Here is a 20151-nt window from a genome sequence, read left to right on the forward strand (position 1 = left end):
TCTTTTTCACACATGTCCATACCTAAAATTGGGATAGTCAGGCCAAGTTAGAATCGGCTTTCTAAGATTAGACGACCTGGTATAAACCACCTCGTTGCAGAGGAAGACCCCAGCACAAAGATATCATCACTGTAGTTATTCTTTCCATGTCCAGCCAACACACACAGGATACGAGTCTAGGTATTTTCCAGTTTATGGTTAACGTGTTACTGCTGTAAACCACACCATTCGGGCTTTATTTTCCAAATAGAAGATCAAATAGTTTTTCAACAGCAAGGAGCAACAGTGCAAATTACAACAAAGTGAAACAGGGGATGAGGACACTCTCAGAACATGATCATGCCGCTTGGCCCCTTAGTGCCTTGCAGGACAAAACAAAAGAAATTATGGGTCATGATCTAACAGCGTGGCTCTGAAATCCAAGAATAGGCAAGGATCCTTTTGCAGTTTTCATTAAGAAGCGAGCGGGTCAGAGCCCACCTGCAATGACCTAGAGAGAACAGATTACGGCAGTATGGGTTTGTCTGACCTTCCGTACACCAAGAGCAGAGTCCTGCCCCAGACTTACCTGCAGAACAAAGGTCCTTTTTTTTTTGGTCCCAACAGCAGGACCTAGAGAACAGAGCATTGGCAATGCCCCAGGTTTAAGATGCTGAAAACAGAGACTTGGAATGGCCCAGTGTCCAGAACTTGTAGTCTAGGGGTAAGTCCAAGCCTTGCATACACAACTCTTACCCAGTGGGCCGAGCAATTCTCAGAGCGCACAGATCAGCCAAGCCTAACCTACAAGACCAAAAGCAAAGTACATACGGCAAAATATGCAGGACTAATCATAACATGGTGGCCAAGCCGTGAGTGCACTCTGAGATGTAAACCACATTTCAAATAAGTAAGAGGAAGGTGTTTGGCTAATTAACTCACTTGTTCATAAAAATGTAGTTAATCCTGAGTGAAAAATCAAAAAGGAATTGAAAAGTGGCATAGAGGCTGACAGAAGTACAGTTAAAGAGGAGCCACAAACTGCTATCCAGTAAGTGTGACCCACAGTGTCTCTACATTGAAGAAAGGAGGTACTGCCGATGAAAGCCCCTAAACCCCAGAGGTGAAAGGGAGGCACTGTCAGCCTTCAGATATCTCTGAAATGCAGCCCATGTAGTCTCCGTGCCTCAGAACTGTAAAACCATTGAGCTTGGAGGACTAAGGGGGTGGAGAAGAAGGCAAACTTCACTTAAGCAAGGCTCAGAAACAGTGTTGTAGTAGATGAGGAAACCTACGGAAAAAAGTGTCCTACTCAGACAGGGTATGTCATACCATAAGGGCTGGCTTAAGGGAAGATGTAGATCAGGAAGTCAGAGTTTGAGAAGGTGTGTACTATAGATTTAGCCTTAACTAAGGCAGTACTTGCATAAAAGGGGTCAACACGAATTGGGCTTGATTAAGATCAGAGTTCAGAGGCAAGGCATGGCCTACAAGGGCTGCACTGAAGAAGGTGTATTCTGCCTTGACAAGGCTCTCTCTTGGTAGCAGCATGCACTACAGGGATATGCCCTGAAGCTATGTCCTTCAAGGCCATGGCTTATGCAACACGTATGCTAAATGGGATGGGGATGATAAAGGCTTATTTTACATTAGTGGGACTTGGTTGTGTGTCTACATGAGTGGCGTTTGGAAAAAGCATGTCCTTCATGTGCGGAGCTTGGGAAAGGCATTTCCTAAATGTGCAGTGCTTGGTGTACCACACCGGCAGGGCTTAGCTAAGGCATGTACAACACAGGCAAGGTTTGGTGAGGTGGTGTAATGCATGGGATGTGATTACAAAGTCAAATCCTAAATGGGTAAAGCTAGTAAAGACGTATCCTATTTGGTCGATGAAGGCTTGCCCTCCACAGGAAACGCATGCCAGGGGACCACGGAATCCATGTTGGTCAATTTAACAGCAGGTTTTAGTTCTGAGCTCAACTGCTGCAGTTGTGGCTCTAGATTAGGTGTCAGTAAACAGCTTTATGAAGGGGCAACAAAACAGAGAGAAGACACTGCAATATCGTTACAGAGCCCTTGTGCCTCTGTACCTTAATTATAATCCTGTGTGGTGCCCCATTTGTGGGGCCAAATAGTTTTTTCTGGGGAAGATGACTGTTTGGGCAATGGAACAGCAAACGCAGATCTTGCTACACAGATCCCAGAAATCCAAGTGCTAACAAACACAGTCATCTCTACTTTCTTCCTATTCAAATTCTTCCTCCAGTTCCTCCTCTCCCACACCCTTAAACCTCTGTAGAGGATAATACATCACCCTCACTACTTCAGTGGAAAAAAAAGGCCATGCATCCTGTCCCAGAATGGTATTATCTGTCACAGTGACCCTCCATTTGAACGCCGCCATAGGCAGTCATTTGCCTTCATACATCATGAAAAATCACTCATCATACAGTGACACATTCATGGGAACCACCTTCCCACAAATCTCTGCATTCTCCCTAAAACATGAGGATTATCCCACAGACTTTCAACAACACAATCCATTCTTAAGACTTGACCCTTCCCTGGCACAGGAGGAGGTATGCAGAAGTGATAACGCACCTATGGGATTTTGACAAATTCTCAACTGTGTTCAAAGACGAGCACGGAGTTCAAAATTAAGACCAAAAAGTAGTGGTGAAGTGGTTAAGGGGAACCGAGGTGACTGAGAAGCAGACAAATATTTGTTATTGTGGAAATATTGTCAGTCTTTCAAACCTACATCATTTGATCAAGCTAGAAGGAGCGTCCCAAGCTTGGTTACGTTACAACAGCAACAGAAAAGTCCAACAGGGTGGAGAGATGAGTAGAGACACCCAGCTATTGGCTCTGCCACCGCCTCATCTTGCCTATCTCCTGCTGTGATGGGTATACAACTAGTGCATCAGGTTACGACACAGGATGGCTCCCATCATTGTGACAGTGCCAGCTGTGCTGGCCAAATGGAGAACACTCCAGCTTGCTGCTCTTATCCAATATCACATCTTTTTCTACCTCAGAAGTAGGAATCCTGAACCACAGCTGCACCAGAGCTGTCAGCAGGGCCAGATTTCTCCGAAGCTGCCACATGAGACACTGGTATGCTTGCATTGTCACTACCATCTGCCTTTTCAGAGACTGTTGAGGCATCTCCAGTCCCTTTTTCCTGAGCCCCTGAAAGTACATCGGAAGACTCCTTCCTGCGAAAGGACATCTTTCGCTCCTTCTTCAACTTGGCTTCTTCCTTTGCCCTCTCTTTCTGAAGCTTCTTCTCCTTCTCTTTTTCCAGTCTCTCTCTCTCTCGGTCTAGTCTTTCCTTCTCTTTTTGCTCTTTGGTTCGCTGCTTCTCAAGCTCTTTCTCACGCTCTTTCTCCAGCCTCTCTCGCTCCTTGTCCTGTTTCTCTTTCTCCCTCTGCTCCTTGGCTCGCTGTTTCTCATAATCTTTCTCTTTCTTGCGGTCCTTGGCTTTCTTTGGCTCCCCGAGGGGCATAATATTGCCTGTGGGAGAGGGCAGAGCCGGGTGCAGTCCCTCAGATACCACCTGGACAGAAGGCACAGGCCCTAGAGTTGGCTTTTTCACTTCCCCATCTGCCTTCCCCTTTGTCTTCTGGCCTTTGGTCTTAGTTATGTTGTTAGAGCTCACGTTTAGAGTTGCAGGTGGGGCGGCTGTGGGCCCAGAGGAAATTGCCAGGTTGCCAATGGAGTGGGCTGGTGAGAAACCAGAAGCATCTTTCTGCCCCTTGTCACGCCACCTATCTTCTTTGGAGGCCCGCCGCAGGCTGGTCAGACTGAGAAGGCTGGAGCTCGTGGTTAGTGGTGGGTTCATGCGGTGGTGTTCCTCGAAGATGGCACGTGTGCCATGGAGTCGACGTGATGGCTTATACTGCAACTCACCACGATTCTCACGCCACTTCTTTAGCTGGGTGGTGTTCTCGCGCTCAATTAAGGCCTCTGTCACAGGCAGAGCACTTACCTGCAAGACAAAGAGGATGTCATTATAATACACGCATTTTTAGGTTGTGAATATTTACATTACTCAGACTCCTTGAATTCCCTGGTGTCTTAAACGTCCCACTAATAGACAAATCGTGAAAAGTAAAACCTCTGTGATGAGTGGTACTATGTGTAAGCCAGGAGTACACATTAGCCTGCATACTTCCTAACAGTCACTATTTCCCCGACTCTCCATATCAACTTGCAACAAACCCAGTGGTTATTAATAAACAGTGTCTACACTGGGATGGGGGGATGGACAGGTGTGTACAAATGTCTCCTTAGCATCAGTAAAACATACTGTAATACAGAAATGAGCACAGTAGACTGTGGGCTTTTGTGATATTTGACTGTAAACAGACACATCCTTTCCACGATGGACCCTGACACCACGAGAAGCACTCGGCTGCTTATCTTCTCCAGCTCTTCTATCTTCAGTGTGGTCTTGCTCATATAGGATCAGTGATGTCATTCAGCAACATGTGGTTGAGGAAGTGTCCGCTCTACTTCAAGTAGACCAGTATTTACTTCAAGAGAAGGATTTTCTGTGGTGGTGGAAGGGAAATAGGGGAGGAAGGGGAGTGGTGTGGGAGAGGAGAGGGAGAGAAGAAAATGGATGGAGCGAAAACAGCACAACAACCATTCTCTTGGCTGAGAAGAGGAAATGGCAAGTGGGTAAAGAGCAAAGTACCAAACTGACAAGCTAAACTTGTTAAATAAAATTCTGAAGCTTGGATCCACTGAGTTGCGTCTAATGGAATAATGAGAAGAGCCATGGATTAAAAAGTTAGTTAGCTGAAATTGCAGTTTTCCAACACTATATTTTATGTGCCACCTCACTTCTCAGATTGCTTGAGTTCATCAAGCAAAGATACATGCACAAGCGGACTATGAAATTAAATGTAACTGCTCTTGCCTAATATCATAGTTATGAGCCTTAATGGACATCATATTTTATTATGATCCTTAACAGGCAACAATAATACAAAGAGACTGTAGAGAATTGGGCTCTATTGGAAACATACTGCAAGAGAAGAAGTTGTGTCAGTCTCCCGAAGAGGGTGAAACTGCTAATCCTGGATTTGTTTACAGCTAACTTACCTTTCACTTCTGCATGTGAAACGCACATTTTTTAGCAGATCTCTAGTGGAAAGACTAGACAGGGTGATGCCTCAACCGGTAAACTCAAATCAGACAAGTTTTATATGGGGTGCAAACAGGGAATAACACAACGGAGGGCCTTCATATAAACAAACGTTGTGAAGTATAGCAGTTAAAAGAAGACATTCAATACAGTGGATTGGACATTTTAGATGATTTGCTGATGGGAACGGGGTTTGAAGAGCTCTTCATGGGACAGGTAACAGTGATGCAAGTCAACTTGTACTGGAATTAAGGTAACTTTGCCCTTAAGGTGGAAAAGAATGTGCAGAAGTACGGCAATACAGGGCATCATATTGGAGAGGGATGTTTTCAAACTGAATATGTTCAGTCACTGATCATATCCTGGGCTCTTACTAAGCTTGAAGCTTACTAGCCTGCACAACTAGTCTCACATTTGAAGGTCAATATGACCATTTTTAAAGCGAATACCTTATCTTAAGATCTCAAGGCATTAGAATATCCCAGAAGGCAGGCAGATATCGTACTTGAACAATGAGGAACTTTAATGTCAAAGTACTGAAATAATGTATGGAATGATAGAAAAAAGCTTGGGAAGTCTTCACAACAGACAGACAGTATGGGCAGAATTGTTACAAGGGCCTCCTTTTCTTTGTCAAAACTTCAGGTATCACTTTAACAGCCCCGGGAGACGAAGCTCCAAGCTACATTCAAAAACATAACTAATGAGGGGCCAGAAGAGTGAGAACAGTCCTTCACTGGTATAGGTTTCAGCCATGTTACCCCATATCTACCACAGTACTGTCTGGGGTCACAGTTGAGTTTTATGCATGACTGGCTCAGGAAAGACATAGAACGCCAGGAGATTCATTCACTATATGCTTTAGGAACAGCGCCGTTTAGAGGTATTGGGTTCAGAAACAATTGAGAGCTAAGAACCTCTATGTCTCACCATTTGTTAGAGCAACACTGCAAACATGGAATAAAATAGGCATTAAACAGGAACGTATTCACTTCACTTCATTTGCCTTTACATCATTGCTCGACAATTCAGAATTCTCATTGAAGATGGCTAATGAGGAATGTGAAAACCAGAGGACGAATGCATGGAGGTGTGAAACCTCTTTAGCAATGGCTTATCAAATTAATTAAACAGATGAAACTTGACTATGGGCCCCCTGAAATAGAAAGTTTTGATGTATACAGGAAAGGCACTTGGTTCTATGTACCCCAGCGAAGCAAGAGCCACTAGAAATCATACTCAATTCAAAAGCTCTTACTTGGATAGCAAGACACATCCGATGTGGTTTCCCAGATTTTTTTTAAAGATTCTGACCATATACACATGGCAGTATAAATTAAGTTTTAAAACAGCATGGCAGGGCGGTTACCAGCTCTACATGTTTCTTAACATTTGAAGCTAAGCATGGGCATGTAAGGTGCTACCTTGGTATATGATGGATGTGCTAGGAAATCTAATGACATATCTGGGCATGAAAGACTGTAATTGGACATTTAGTGCTGACGTTCGTTATTTTGGCCTTCTGTCTGGTCCTATCAGGCTGTACATGAGCCTTTGAAGCCATGACTTAAGACATGAGCCTGTGTCTCAACAACTAAAGCTGTGCTTCAGCATTTCAGGGTATGTCTGGTCATACAATAACGGTGTGTGGACTACTGATGCTGTATTTTGAGACATATATGCGATTACCGCAGGATATCCGTGTTTTTAGTGATCTTAAGTCCGGATAGGTAATCAGGCACATGTAACTTCTTGTGATGGTACCAGGATGGCTGATTCAAAGGTCATGTTATGTCAACAAATCCAGATATTGGGATTTAGAAAGCCACTAAGCCAGTTCAACTAGCTCGTGCATTTTGGTGAATAAACTGCTATGGTATGAAACAGCTATTTATGGGAGGTTGGTCCTACTGCACTGCCTGATAAAGTGTTAATTGTTTCCTTCTTGAGACATGTTTTTGAAACCGAGGATGTCAATGTTTATGGGAAAATAAATGGACTTTGGAGCTGAAGAGGTGTCACAAACACATTTGAAATACAGTCCCAATTTTAGACAGTGATATGCAATTTGTGAAAAAGGGCGGAGGAGAAGGACTGGGAAGGATTATGGTACAATAGAACAAGTTACTTACCTTCGGTAGAGAATATATCTTGCTGCAGATTCCTTACCTTTGATTTAACCAGGCGTCAGGCTGGATCCGGAAACGTTTGCTGAGCAATTCCCCTTGCGCTCGCCATAGGGTGGCTCTTTTCGGCTCCACGCCGTGTCGTTGGTGTCGGACGTGATGTCCCGGACACACATTGCGTCAGTTCTTGTCATGGCTCTGCGCTTACGGTGTGGGAAGTTATGATAAAAGTAACTGACACCCACTCACCTAGGTGGCGCCTTTATAGTGACGCCACGCAGAGCCGAATGGAGCTAACCGACAGCCTGTGCAAGGGGTATTGCTCAGCAAAAGTTCCTGGATTCAGCCTGACGCCTGGGAAAATCAAAGGTAAGGAGTCTGGAGCTAAAAATCACTATCAGATGAAGAGGTACCACCAGTAAAATCAATAGCCTGAAAGGCGTCCTGCTGTGCATAAAGAGACAAAAAGACCTATGCTTCCACTCTATGCTCATTCCTCGCTGTGTATGGGGCAGAACTCCTGTAAAAGAAAGAATAAGCACCTAATAACAGTGCTGCGTGGTGCAGAAAGTGTGTGAATGCAGGAAGACGCTCTTCACCAGCTCAATAAATTCATTGTAACCGGATATGTGGGCTTTGGTCACATCCGTGTTTGGTCCATGTAATCATTTGCACGAAGATACGAAATGCAAATAGGCATAGATTGTGGTGAAAAGTAACCAGTCACATGAGGTAGTTAAACAAAGATTATCTAGATCCCTCCGACTTTAATCTGGATATTTTCCTGCATTATTGGCAGACTGATCTACTTAAACAACACACCTTGGAACACCCAGATTTACCATGGAGGAGGAGTTCCCGGAACTATGCTAAAGTAGGTTGCTTCAGCTGAAATCTTGGATTCAACATAAAATAAGGTTAGATTTTCAGCAGAGGTGGCTGTGGGTTGACTATTGTGTGAAGATGTTAGAAAAAAGGCACATTTAGCTTTGTTTCCATTCTCCAATTTTCCCAGACAGGTCCTGGAAATCTTTGGGAAGAAGACCGCCCACAGATATTGGACTCAGCTTGATGCTGGGCAAAGGTCAGATGCATGCATATTATTGAAGAAACCACTTGAGAGAAACACTGAATTATGGAGATGCTGTCAATGGCCTTCAGAATTTTTAAAACCATTTTCAGGTAGCTAAATATGCCTAAGGACGTTCTAATTAAGAAAAGAACAATACAACTGCACAAACATTTAATCAATGGCAAACAATGCCTCCTACTTATCAGGAAAACGGTGCAACCAACTCTCAGGCTTCCAATATAAACATAATTAAAGTTGTAAAAGAAACCCTCACAGGCTTCTAAGCTTAGGTTCCAAATGCGAGGCAGTGGCTCAAGTATACATCTACCGCCAATTAACAGGAGCAGAGGATATATATATATAGACATATATGTATACATATACCAAGCCTAAAATTGTGCTCTTGGCCCATAACACTTGCAAAAGAGATGGATATCTCCGGAAAAGTCAGGGGTGTTAACAGACTCAAGCTAGCATGAAGGAGACAAGTGAACCCACCGCAGTATAAATATGTTTGGCAGCGCCTCTGAAGTTCCTGACTGTGGGAATTTGTTCAAAATCATACACACAAGACCTATGGTAATTGAGGTTTTCAGCTGCAAGGTATGTTCTCATGTGTTCAACCCAACACTTCTTACCTCATTCACTAGAAATGATTCCTGCATATACTCTGTGGGCAGGTTTCGCAACTTTTCCATGGTTTCATACATTCCTTGACAGCTACGCAGCTTATCCACAGAGCCCAGTGTGTGTCGTAGTATTACCAGTCCCACGCGGAAAATAATCTTCACTCCTTAGGACAAATAAAAAGAGATTGACATATATATTGGCTTTCAGAGGCTATATTTGTAACCTATTGCTGAACTGACGAGAACCAGTTCTTAACTACCCTACAACATACACTGCTCTGCCCACTGCAATCAACAATATTGTGATGGTAGGAAACCCTACATACTATGGTACCTCTGGTGCCCAGGCACCATTTACTCTCTGTGAAGACTCGTCTACAGGTACTCCTATGGAGATACTCATGCCAGCAATCAACTGTACAGGGATACTCTCTGCACAGCACAAAACAGGATAAAAAAAGAAGCCAGAATACGGACGAGTCTAAAATGCCCAGAACCTGCACCAGACTTGGAGCTCACCCCCTTGGGGGAGGGGGAAATAGTGACCCTACAACTAGCACATCTTACATCAGTAGCGCAGAGATTTCACCTACATATCCAAGTGGCCTAACATTTACTTGCTCATCTCCTTTCTTTTTTCCTTTGTATACACCGCTCTCAAGACCACCTTTCTTCTGAGACCCTCAACTAGCAATAGGGAAAATGCTACTTACAGTAGACATCGGTTTGTGGGATGTAGTGCTGTAGATTCACATGCTTTGGATACGTCCGCCATCCAGTGTTGGGCTTGGAGTGTTTCAAGTTGTTTTTCTTCGAAAAAGGTTTGAGTCATAAGATCGAGTGACTCCTCCTCTCGGTAATACTGCGCATGGGCATTGAGTCTTTGGTAGACTGTTTTCCCGCAGGTGGGTGAAGTAAAGAGTGTGTATTTTGATAGACACAAGAAATAAGATGTAAAAGCAATGTTTATACACATTACAATATATGGTACCGCAATGGCCACAGGCCCCCAGGGAGGAGGGAGGGCCATGTGAATCTACAGCGCTACAAGCCACGAACAGATGTCTACTGGGTAAGAAACATTTTCCATTCTATGGCATGTGTAGCTGTAGCTACACATGCTTTGCATAGACTGTAAAGCAGTCTCCTCCAAATGAGCGGCTGTCAGCATGTAGGAGTTGGAGTAGGTTGGAATAATGCCCTAAGTACTGCCTGTCCAACATTTGCTTGTTGGCTAGCTAAAACATTTACACAGTAGTGTTTAGTAAGTATGTGTGTGGTGTAGACCATGTAGCAGCTTTACATATGTCTGCTATTGGTATGTTCCCTAAAGGTGACATTGAAGCTCCGTTTTTCCTAGTGGAATGAGCTTTAGGAGCTACTGGTAAACTGTCTTTTAGCTTTAAGGTAACATTTCACTATCCATCTGGCTAAACTGTTTTTTGAGATAGGATTACCCTTGTGAGGTTCTGAAATGCTACAAAAAGTTGTTTTGACTTTCGAAAATCTTTTGTTCTGTCAATATAGTACATGAGAGCTCTTTTAACATTAAGGGTGTGTAGGGCTCTTTCTGCAACTGAATCTGGCTGTGGAAAGAAGACTGACAAATCCACTGACTGATATGAAAACGTGAAATTTCTTTTGGTAGGAATTTTGGATTGGTCCTAAGAACGGATTTGTCTTTATGAATCTGAAAGAATGGTTCTTCTAAAGTGAAAGCTTGAATTTCACTAACTCTTCTTAAAGAAGTTATTGCTACTAAAAAGGCAAATGTCCATGATAAGAACTGTAGAGTACAAGCATGAATGAGTTCAAATGGTGGGCCCATAAGTGTTGCAAGTACAATGTTTAAATTCCGTACAGGGGCTGGAGGAATCCTAGGTGGGATTACTCTCTTAAGTCTCTCCATAAAAACTTTAATAATAGAATAAGCTCTCTGTTTTGAAGATAAGCAGCTATAGCTGCGAAATGAAGCATAATAGAGGAATATGCCAGATTTGCTTTCTGTCAATGTAACAAATAGCATACAATTTCTTGTACTGAAGCGTTAAGTGGGTCAATATTTTTGGGTTGACAATAGTACACAAAACTTTTCTAGTTTAGCAGCATAACATTGTCGAGTTGTGGGTCTGCGTGCTTCCTTTAGAATATTCTTACATTCAGATGGTAGTTGTAGTTAACCAAACTCTATGACTTCAGGAGCCATATCGCAAGACTGAGTGTGCTGGGATTTGGGTGTCTGATTTGACCTTTGTTTTTGGGTCAACAGATCTGGTCTGTTTGATAGCTTGTGATGAGGTACCACAGATAGATCCAGCAGTGTTGTGTATCAATGTTAACGTGCGCATGTGGGAACTATGAGAATCAAGGTGAGCGAGGTTTGTCTCATCTTCGTTACCAGAAATGGAATGAGTGGGAGAGGTGGAAAAGCGTAAGCAAATACCCCTGACCAGTTCATCCATAGAGCATTGCCCTTGGATTGTGGGTGTGCGTACCTGGATGCAAAGCTTTGGCATTTTGAGTTTTCTTTAGTGGCGAATAGGTCTATATATGGAGTCCCCCACATTTGAAAGTATTTCTGAATTACTTGTGGGAGAATTTTCCATTCATGGCCTTGTTGCTGCGTCCTGCTTAAGAGGTCCACTAATTGTCCATCTCTGGGAGATACTCTGCCACTATTTGAATGTGATTGTGAATCTCCCATCTCCAAATTGACTGGGCTAAAAGGGATAATTGAGAGAAGTGTCCCCTCCCCTGGTTTTGCAGATACTACATTGTTCTCATATTTTATGTGCATATTAACACTGCTTTGTGTGCAATTTGTGTCAGAAAAAATTTGAGTACTAGGAATACTGCAAGTAATTCCAAGTAATTTACATGGTAAGTCTGTTGGTTGGAGTCCCATTCCTCTTGTATGGTGAGATTGTTGAGTTGAGCTACCCAACCTATCTGTGATACATCTGTTGTGATGGTGGTCTGAGGCACATGGACCTGAAATTGCAGCCCTTTTGACAGACTGGTGTGATTCCACCATTGCAGAGAGCGGTAGGTTTGGCGGTCCAACAACACTAGATTGTGAAGTTGACCCTGTGACTGAGACCACTGTTGCGAGGCACTGCTGCAGTGGCTACATGTGCAGTCTTGCATTTGGAACTACAGCTATACATGAACCCATCATTCCTACTAATTCCATCACTAACTTCACAGTATAAGTGTGGTTGTACTGTAGTTGAGATATTAAGTGTTGAAGTGCCTGAATCCTTGCTAATCCTGACTGAGTGTTGAGAATTGCTCCCAAATACAGCTGTATTTATAATGGTTGTAGATGGTATATGAGGTAATTGATGGTGAAGCCCAAACTGTGTAGGAGATCTATTGTATACGGAGTATGTTGTTGACAGACTTGGCTTCTACTGACCTTTATTAGTGAGTCGTCTAGATATGGGAAGACATGTATGTGTTGCCTTCTGAGGAATGCTGCAATTACCGCTAAGTATTAGGTAAACACGCTTGGTGCTGTTGTTACACCGAATGGTAATACTTTGAAATTGGTAGTGCTTTCCTGCGATGACAAATCTTAGGTATTTGCGATGTGAAATGTGGAAATATGCATCCTTGAGATCTAATGCGATCATGTAATGTCCTTTTTGACATTAGGGAATAACATCTTGTAGAGTGTCCATATGAAAGTGTTCTGAGAGAATGTATAGATTGAGAGGCCTGAGACTTAGAATAGGCCTTAATATGTACCATCTTTTTTTGGTATTAAGTAGTACAGCGAAAATACTCCTGATCCCTGTTGGGATATGGGCAGTAACTCTATGGCTCCTTTGAGCATTAGTGATTGTACCTCCGCTTTTAGTAGGTTGAGATGGTCCTGGGTAAGTCTGTGTGAACGAGGCAGAATGTTTGGTGAAATAGAAGTGGGTTCCAGCCAATAACCATGTTGGATAATTGACAGAACCCACTGGTCTGAAGTGATGTCTTGCCATTGTGGATACAAATTTACCAGTCTTCCTCCCACAGGAGATGTGTTACCTGTGGGACTAGTGTGTGAGTCAATGTTTTGCTGCAGTAGAGGAACCTCTGGAGGAAGATGGTTTGCCTCTTCCTCTAATATTGGATGCTCTGTAGGAACCTTTGTGTAGATCTGAGATGTGTGTTTTTGCTGTGAAGTGGATGCTGTTATTGTGGCCACTGGCTTGAAACCATCTCTAAATTGTGGCCTACGAAAGCCCCCTCTAGTAGGTGTGGTGTATAATGCACCCACTGCTTTAGCCGTTTCAGAATCTGTTTTCAGCTTTTCTATAGTTGTGTCCACTTCTGGGCTGAACACATGTTCCTTATCAAAGGGCATGTTTAAGACAGCTTGTAAGTTAGCTAATCTCCAAAGGTTTGCCGCTTGTGAGGCTACCCTTTTTCCTGCAGCATCTAACATTTTGCTCTCCTTATCTGAAGGAGGAGCATGCATCCCCTGTTTATTGGCTGTTAGCCCTTTTCCTTGCTGCAATAACTACTATTGAAACTGGTGGTCATTGAGTTCTTTTAAAAACTGGGTCTGAAGGAGCTGTTTTTTTTTTTTTGAATCTACTCTAGGAGTGATAATTCTGGCTTTGACTGGTTCCTTAAAAATATCAGGTGAATGTCTAAGCATCCCAGGTAGCATTGGGAGGCATTGGATGTTCTTTATGTGTGGTTGTTAGTGTATTAAAAAGGAAATCCTCCTCTATCGGGTCTGTGTGCATCTGCACATTATGGTATGCAGCTGCTCTTGCTATGACCTGACTGAATGCTGTAGTGTCTTCTGGTGGATAATGTCTAGTGGGGTACAAGTCTGGATCATTTGAGGTAAGGGGGTCAGAGTCATATAGATCCCATTGGTCTGTATTTTGCTGAATATCACCAAGATCCTCCCTATGTGGTGATGCTGAGGATTTCTGTGGTAAGAACTGCACCTCATAAGTGGGTGATGTGGTAAGAGGAAGAAGAGGAGAATGTGGTGGAGAAGGCTGTTTCTGTTGAAAAGCCTTTTCTCTCTCTTTGTCCTTTGAGACCCTTTTTGTTGGAGGTCCAGCATCTAATGTCTCTTGAAAGGTTAACTTCCTTTTAATAGTCACCGGGGGAGAAGCAATTATTCTTTCAGTGCCCTTTTAAATTTGTAATTTGTGCTGTCTAGCGTCCATGACCTAGAGAATTGGTTGTATGTCAGAGGTTTCTCGTGTGGAAGTAGTAGGCTTACTACTTTTAGTTTTCGGCTCCGAAGATTTAGTCAAGGAGCCTTTTATTCGAACCAAAAGTATTGGCTCCGAAATTAATAAATGTTTTTTCGACACCAAAATCGATGTCTCTACTTTTCGCCTTGGTACTGAGACAGCTGGAACAGTCCGTTTTGTCTGTGCCGAATGCACTTTTGTCTTTATTTTCGGTGCCAAACCCGAAGGTTGGTCATCCAGACTTGTTTTTCGGATCAGACCATGGCCTGTAGGCAGTGGAGGACCGAGGACCAGTGCTGGAGACTTTTTTGATGTCTTTGGGTGGTGTGACGGGGAAGGTGTACTCTCATACTGCGCCGGAGGTATGGAGTGGCTGTCCGCATCGGAGTCATGTTCGTAATCCGAGTCTCTGAAGGGAAGCGCCGTACTCTGTTCTTCCTCTTCCTGCGCGTGTTCCTCACCTAAAATATCGGGTGTATCTTCTGTGGACTTGGACGCCATTTTCAGTCAAGCTCTTCGGTCCTGAAGAGTCTTCTTAGATCTAAATTATATGAGTGCCTCGCAAGTCTCTTCTCAATGGTCGGGAGATAGCCAGAGATTACACACCAAATGCTGGTTGGTGTATGGAAACTTGGTGGGACACCGAGGACAGAATCGAAACCGAGTTTGTTCCATCAGCTCGACATTGAAGTAGGCCCTAAAAGGGCGAAAAACTCGACACCAATGGTTTAATAGGATCGACTACAGATAGAAAACATGATTGAAATAATACAGATGGTATTATAGAAAGGTAGATTAAGTTCAGAAGGCCCGAACCAAGATCCACCAGAGCGAGAGGAAACACGTCTGAACTCGACAGCAGAAAGAAATTCTAACAAAGACTTCCATGCGCAGTATTACAGAGAGGAGGAGTCACTCGTTCTCATGGCTCGAAAACCTTCTTTGAAGAAAAACAACTTGTAATACTCCAAGCCAAACTCTAGATGGTGGACTTATGCAAAGCACGTGAATCTACCGCTACAAATGCCATCAAACACATTACCTTTGACAACCACTGCCAACTTATGTCTGGCGTCTTCGACTCAAGGGCTGATTCACCTCCTACTCTTGTTCAACCCCCTCTCCTATTTGTCAGTTCTTTATGATGCGTTTTCTTATACAAAATGCACGGGCCTACCTTCATTTACCAAGAATATAATGTAGTGCTAATACATTGCATAATGTCACTTGCTTCTTTTTTATCTGCCCTATGTACATTTGAAAAAACTTGCAATAAACAGAATTTGTGTTTAAGAAAAAAGAAAGGGCTGAAAGTGAGGTCAGGACCACAAGGTATGGGTCTCACCTGCCTATACCCTGAGAGAGATCACAACTGGCTACACCACATTGTACTGTGCTACTGTGTAAAATATTCTGTGTAAGATTTTGATTTGGACATATCTGAATCTCTCTCCAATGGCTCTCTCTCAGGCCCAGAAAGGCTTCCAAGCTATTCTAAATCCATGGCTCATTTTTCTTTTAGTTTTCATGGAGTGTCCACCAAGTTATTATATTCTTTTTGTAAAATTAGATATCACTTTATAATTGAGGAGCTCTGACAGAACCCTGTTTTACAAAGATGAACTATAATCAAGTGAGGTTTTACTTAGGGCATGGACAGCCAGGGGATGCCTCAGCTGTGGGCATCAGAATATTTCTTTGTTCTCTGGTTTGTATTAATTTTTTCAGGAGTTAAAAAGGTTTTACTCCCAGTTGAGTCCCAAACGTTTCCTATGTGCTAATACCTATAATTTCCCATCTATGGAAACCACCCAGGCACCCAAAACCTTTAAGATGATTTCCCACAGGAGTGTGCATCTTGTTGAGGTATCGGCCTAGACTCACAGAGGTAGAACTCCATGGGACCATTGCTCATAATGTGTGCTCAGGTAAATTGGCAGATTACTTCTTGCTATATTTCTCATTACCAGGGGTTTTAATAGGAAAAAGTGTATTCAAGTTTTTAAATTCTTCGGTTGATGCTTTAGTCAATAGGACCATAAGTTTAGTAAATAATTAAGTAGTTCTGGAAGACAGATCCAACTTAATAATGTTTTATACATACGTCTAGATTCATTACCATTAAAAACAGAAAACAAGTGTAAAATATTTGATTCAGATCGGATGGTTATTTGTAATATGTAGTGCCAAACTAAGAGTTCCACTGACCTGATGTGATCAATAAATGTGCAGTGTCTAAATGGAAATTCTATTACCATGATGTGATTAACCATCTTAGATTCTGTATATCAGGGCCTTTGGATTAGGATATTCTTCTTATACTTGTATTAAACCGACACAACAGTGTGTTTTATTCTCCATTCCTATTTTTATTAAACATTTCAATCAATCAAGCAAATGTTACTCAGTTATGAAACATGGTCATAAGGTAACTACAGGACTTCATTGAATGTCTATCCATCATGAAGGAAGGGTCCTTATGGGTTGAGAAGGCCAACTAGTTTGCAACCACAAATTGGGAAGCCCAGTAATATTTTCGAAGTTTGGATAGAGCTATGCCACAGTTGTAGACCCCTTGGCTTAATGTCTTGCTAGAGCTCTTGAGCATAATTTTTGAGGTGGTGGCAACCTCGAAATAGCATATGTAGGTATCAATCATCCAGGTATTTAAGATTAAGTTTTCTGGAACACAGTAGGGCAGGTTCTGGAGAAGAAATTAGTTACTTACCTGTAACTGCAGTTATCCAGTATTGGTATCTTTCATAGATTCACATGCTTGAATCTCTCCCAACGACGGAAGAGATTCAAGCATGTGAATCTATGGAAGATCCAATACTGGATAAGATATAGGAATCGGAGAAGATCATGTTGAACAAGGCAGTCCAGCCAAAGAGACAGAGGGGTACACCTTCTTCAGCAGCAGATATCTTCCTGAAACCTGTCAAGTGCTCCCTACAGATTGAGCTCAAAGATAATTCCTTTTATCACAGGAGATATAAATCCAGTGTAGGAAACTGGGTTTTGGTTGCAGTAGTGCCCCCCTACCTTTTGCCTGGTTTTTGGTACAACTTTGACTGACGTGCACTGGGTCCATGATAACCAAGTCCCCAATACCAGTGTTCCTTCCCCAAAAACAAGACCACTGGTCACTTGATCCCCAAGTGACCAGGCCTTTAGCACCTCTGTAAGATCCTAGTATATTGTACCATCAGTACCTAGGGCATAGGTACTAAAGTGGGACCCCTAAGAGCTGCAGCATAGCTTTTGCCACTCTAAGGGACCCAGCACCAAACTCATACAGACTGCCACTGCAGGCTGCGTGACAAGGTGCTCCAAAAAGTGAAAAAACGACATGTCACACACTTGTGTGCCATGTCCCCTAACACTGCCAGTAATATTTACAAGTCATCCCACCTCACACCTTATAGCCCATAGGCAGGGTGCAATATATTACAGATGAATACATATCTGCATGAGCAGATATGCCCGTGCTATGTCTTTGTTGATTCTTAGACATAGTAAGTGACCAGGGATGACATTTTAAGTCCATGTGCTTGACAATGGTCAATACGAGTTCCCTAGCTACGTGATTGCTTCACTGAAACAATGATTGTCTGGTATCAAACATCTCGTATTAATAAACCATCACTGATATCAGTGAATAATTTATTAATACATGCACAGAGGGGACACCATAGAGGTGCCCCCTGAAAAACCTACCAACTACTGGTGTGCTGACTTTCTGGTTCACACCAGTCTGCCACCAACAGACAAGTTTCTGACCCTTAAGGGTGAGAGCCTTTGTCCTTGGGTAGTCAGGAACAAATATATACAAAAAGTAGCGGAGCACTCAACTGTAATCAAACATGTTTTTAAAAATATGGTCCAGGAACATATGTCAGTACAAACAATTTAAATATCAAATGTATATAGAACAAATAGTCAAAAGATTCAATCAAAAAACACACTTTACTTAATTTTGGAGTCAGCCATATTCATACAATTTGTAGACCACAGAAATACATTAATGATCTCATTCCAATAAGGAATTCTGCCTAACAACAAGAAATTAGTATAATAAATACAATACAAAAAAACGTTAGTGCATAGATGATCTTGGTCAGATGAAGAGTTTGGCCGACAACTGTTTCGTCCCTGCCCAGGACTTCAAGGCTCCGTACAAAACTAAATGATATCAATCATAAATCAGTAAACAAACCGGAAGCTATCCGTATAGAACAGTCATCAGGGCTTCAAATCAGAATAACTTCAAAGTCCAAAGCTTAATGTCCCTAAAAGTGCGTTATGCAGATGGTTCCCAAAATGGTACAGAAATACATACAGGATCCGGCGTCACAGTCCCGTATTTTATTCACACAGGATAGTCAAGACCCAACTGCTGGTGAGTGGTAGTAATGTGATGGCCGTAGTATAGTCTATAACGGGTGATGGACCTTGATAAGTCTTCCAAAAACACAATCTACGCCAAAAGCATGTATCAATGCCTACAATATCACTTGGTAGTCTCTGCCAGTCAGGAACAAAGCTGGGTGTTACAACTCCTCCCAACAGGATGACCTGAAAATCTTTATTCCACGACAGGGAGCCCCAAAGGGCCCACTGCCTTTGGTATGCAGATCTGGATTCCTTCAGAGGTGAGGAGATGCTGACCCCCTGGCCAGGGCCCATTTGGCACCTGGATAGGCAGGAAAATTAGCTATGCAGGAGGCGTGTTGCACTTGCAGGCTGAACACACCTTTAGGGTGACCAGCCTTAAGTGGACACAAAATTAGGAATTCCACCATCTTGTGTAATTAGGAATCCTGGGACTGTGTGATACCCATTCCCCAAAGGAAATGGTCATCTAGAGGGCACAGTGACCCCAGGGGTAAGTAGCCTATTGGACAATACTCCTCACTCCCCTTAATGCCCCTAAATTAAGTATTTAGGGGACCTTATACCATGACCTCAGATTTTTGTTGGACACAAAAGAAGGAGTGGACAAAGAAGACTGCTGACCAGAGCAACACAACTGATTTGCCGCCAACCCTGCCAGCCTTCCTGCTGAACCCGACCCGTGTGGAGTAACTGATTTGTGCTGCAACTATGAAGACTCCAAGAAACCAGAAGAGCTGCCAGTGCTTCGCCAATCACTGGAAGAATATCCTTTGGAGCAGAGGAGCTGTTTCCCTGCACCCGCAGGCTACTCAAGAACTGAGAGGACCCAGGACCATCAAAACACAACGCCGGAGAGTACCAGTGCACCTGTGCCTCCTAGCCCGAGTTGAAGTGTGAGTTGAATCATGGTTCCGAGGTGTGGTTCCCAGGCCCTCCAGAGATGAAGCCCACCTTGAATTTGTCCACCGTAGACTTCCCAATGATGCTTACAGCCTCCTTCTGCAAGCTCCCCTCTGGCTCCCTGGCGATGGAAGCCTGGCAGTCCACTTCACCTCTGCAACCAGCAGCCCCGGACCGAGGAGTAGAGGACCACTGCTGTACCTACCTCCTCCGTTCCCCACAATGCAAAAAGAACACTTGATGGACGTAATGTAGACCAAATCAAACATTCACCCCCAGTCATAGATCTGGGTATAATCAGTCATATGTTTTAATTTTTATTTTTTTATTTTGCTCACCAAGCCATTCCAGTTTGGACCCAGCCATGTGCAAATCAGTCTTGACCCTGTTCTCCATGGGAACAGTCCAGCCCGAGTGCCAGGCCCAGGTCCTCCCTGGACCAGAAAAAAGCATCCTGAGACCGGTTTCAGGGTATCACCCTTCATCAGCCAGGCTAGCTTGAATCTGGTGGCATAGTGAGCACAAGACCAACACCTGGGCATACTCTTCCCACATGGGGTGACAAATGCAAAAAGAACAGTTGATGGACGTAATGTAGACCAAATCAAACATTCACCCCCAGTCATAGATCTGGGTTTAATCCATCAGTTTTTTTGCTCACCTTGCCATCCCAGAGACT

The 20151-nt window shown here is 43.2% G+C and overlaps 1 protein-coding gene across 1 annotated transcript in view; it reads right to left on the reverse strand.

Moving 5' to 3' along the window:
* Positions 1 to 200: 200 nt before the first annotated feature.
* The window catches only part of TBC1D10B (TBC1 domain family member 10B), a 255385-nt gene continuing 235434 nt past the window's right edge, over positions 201 to 20151 (reverse strand). The window contains exons 8-9 of the mRNA XM_069244376.1: positions 8971 to 9125; positions 201 to 3970 (exon numbers count right to left, since the gene is read on the reverse strand). Coding sequence (XP_069100477.1) covers positions 3014 to 3970; positions 8971 to 9125 — 1112 coding nt within the window. The 3' untranslated portion in view covers positions 201 to 3013. The remainder of the gene's footprint in view (positions 3971 to 8970; positions 9126 to 20151) is intronic.

The sequence above is a fragment of the Pleurodeles waltl genome, chromosome 7 (genome assembly GCF_031143425.1).
Source record: "Pleurodeles waltl isolate 20211129_DDA chromosome 7, aPleWal1.hap1.20221129, whole genome shotgun sequence".
Taxonomy (NCBI): domain Eukaryota; kingdom Metazoa; phylum Chordata; class Amphibia; order Caudata; family Salamandridae; genus Pleurodeles; species Pleurodeles waltl.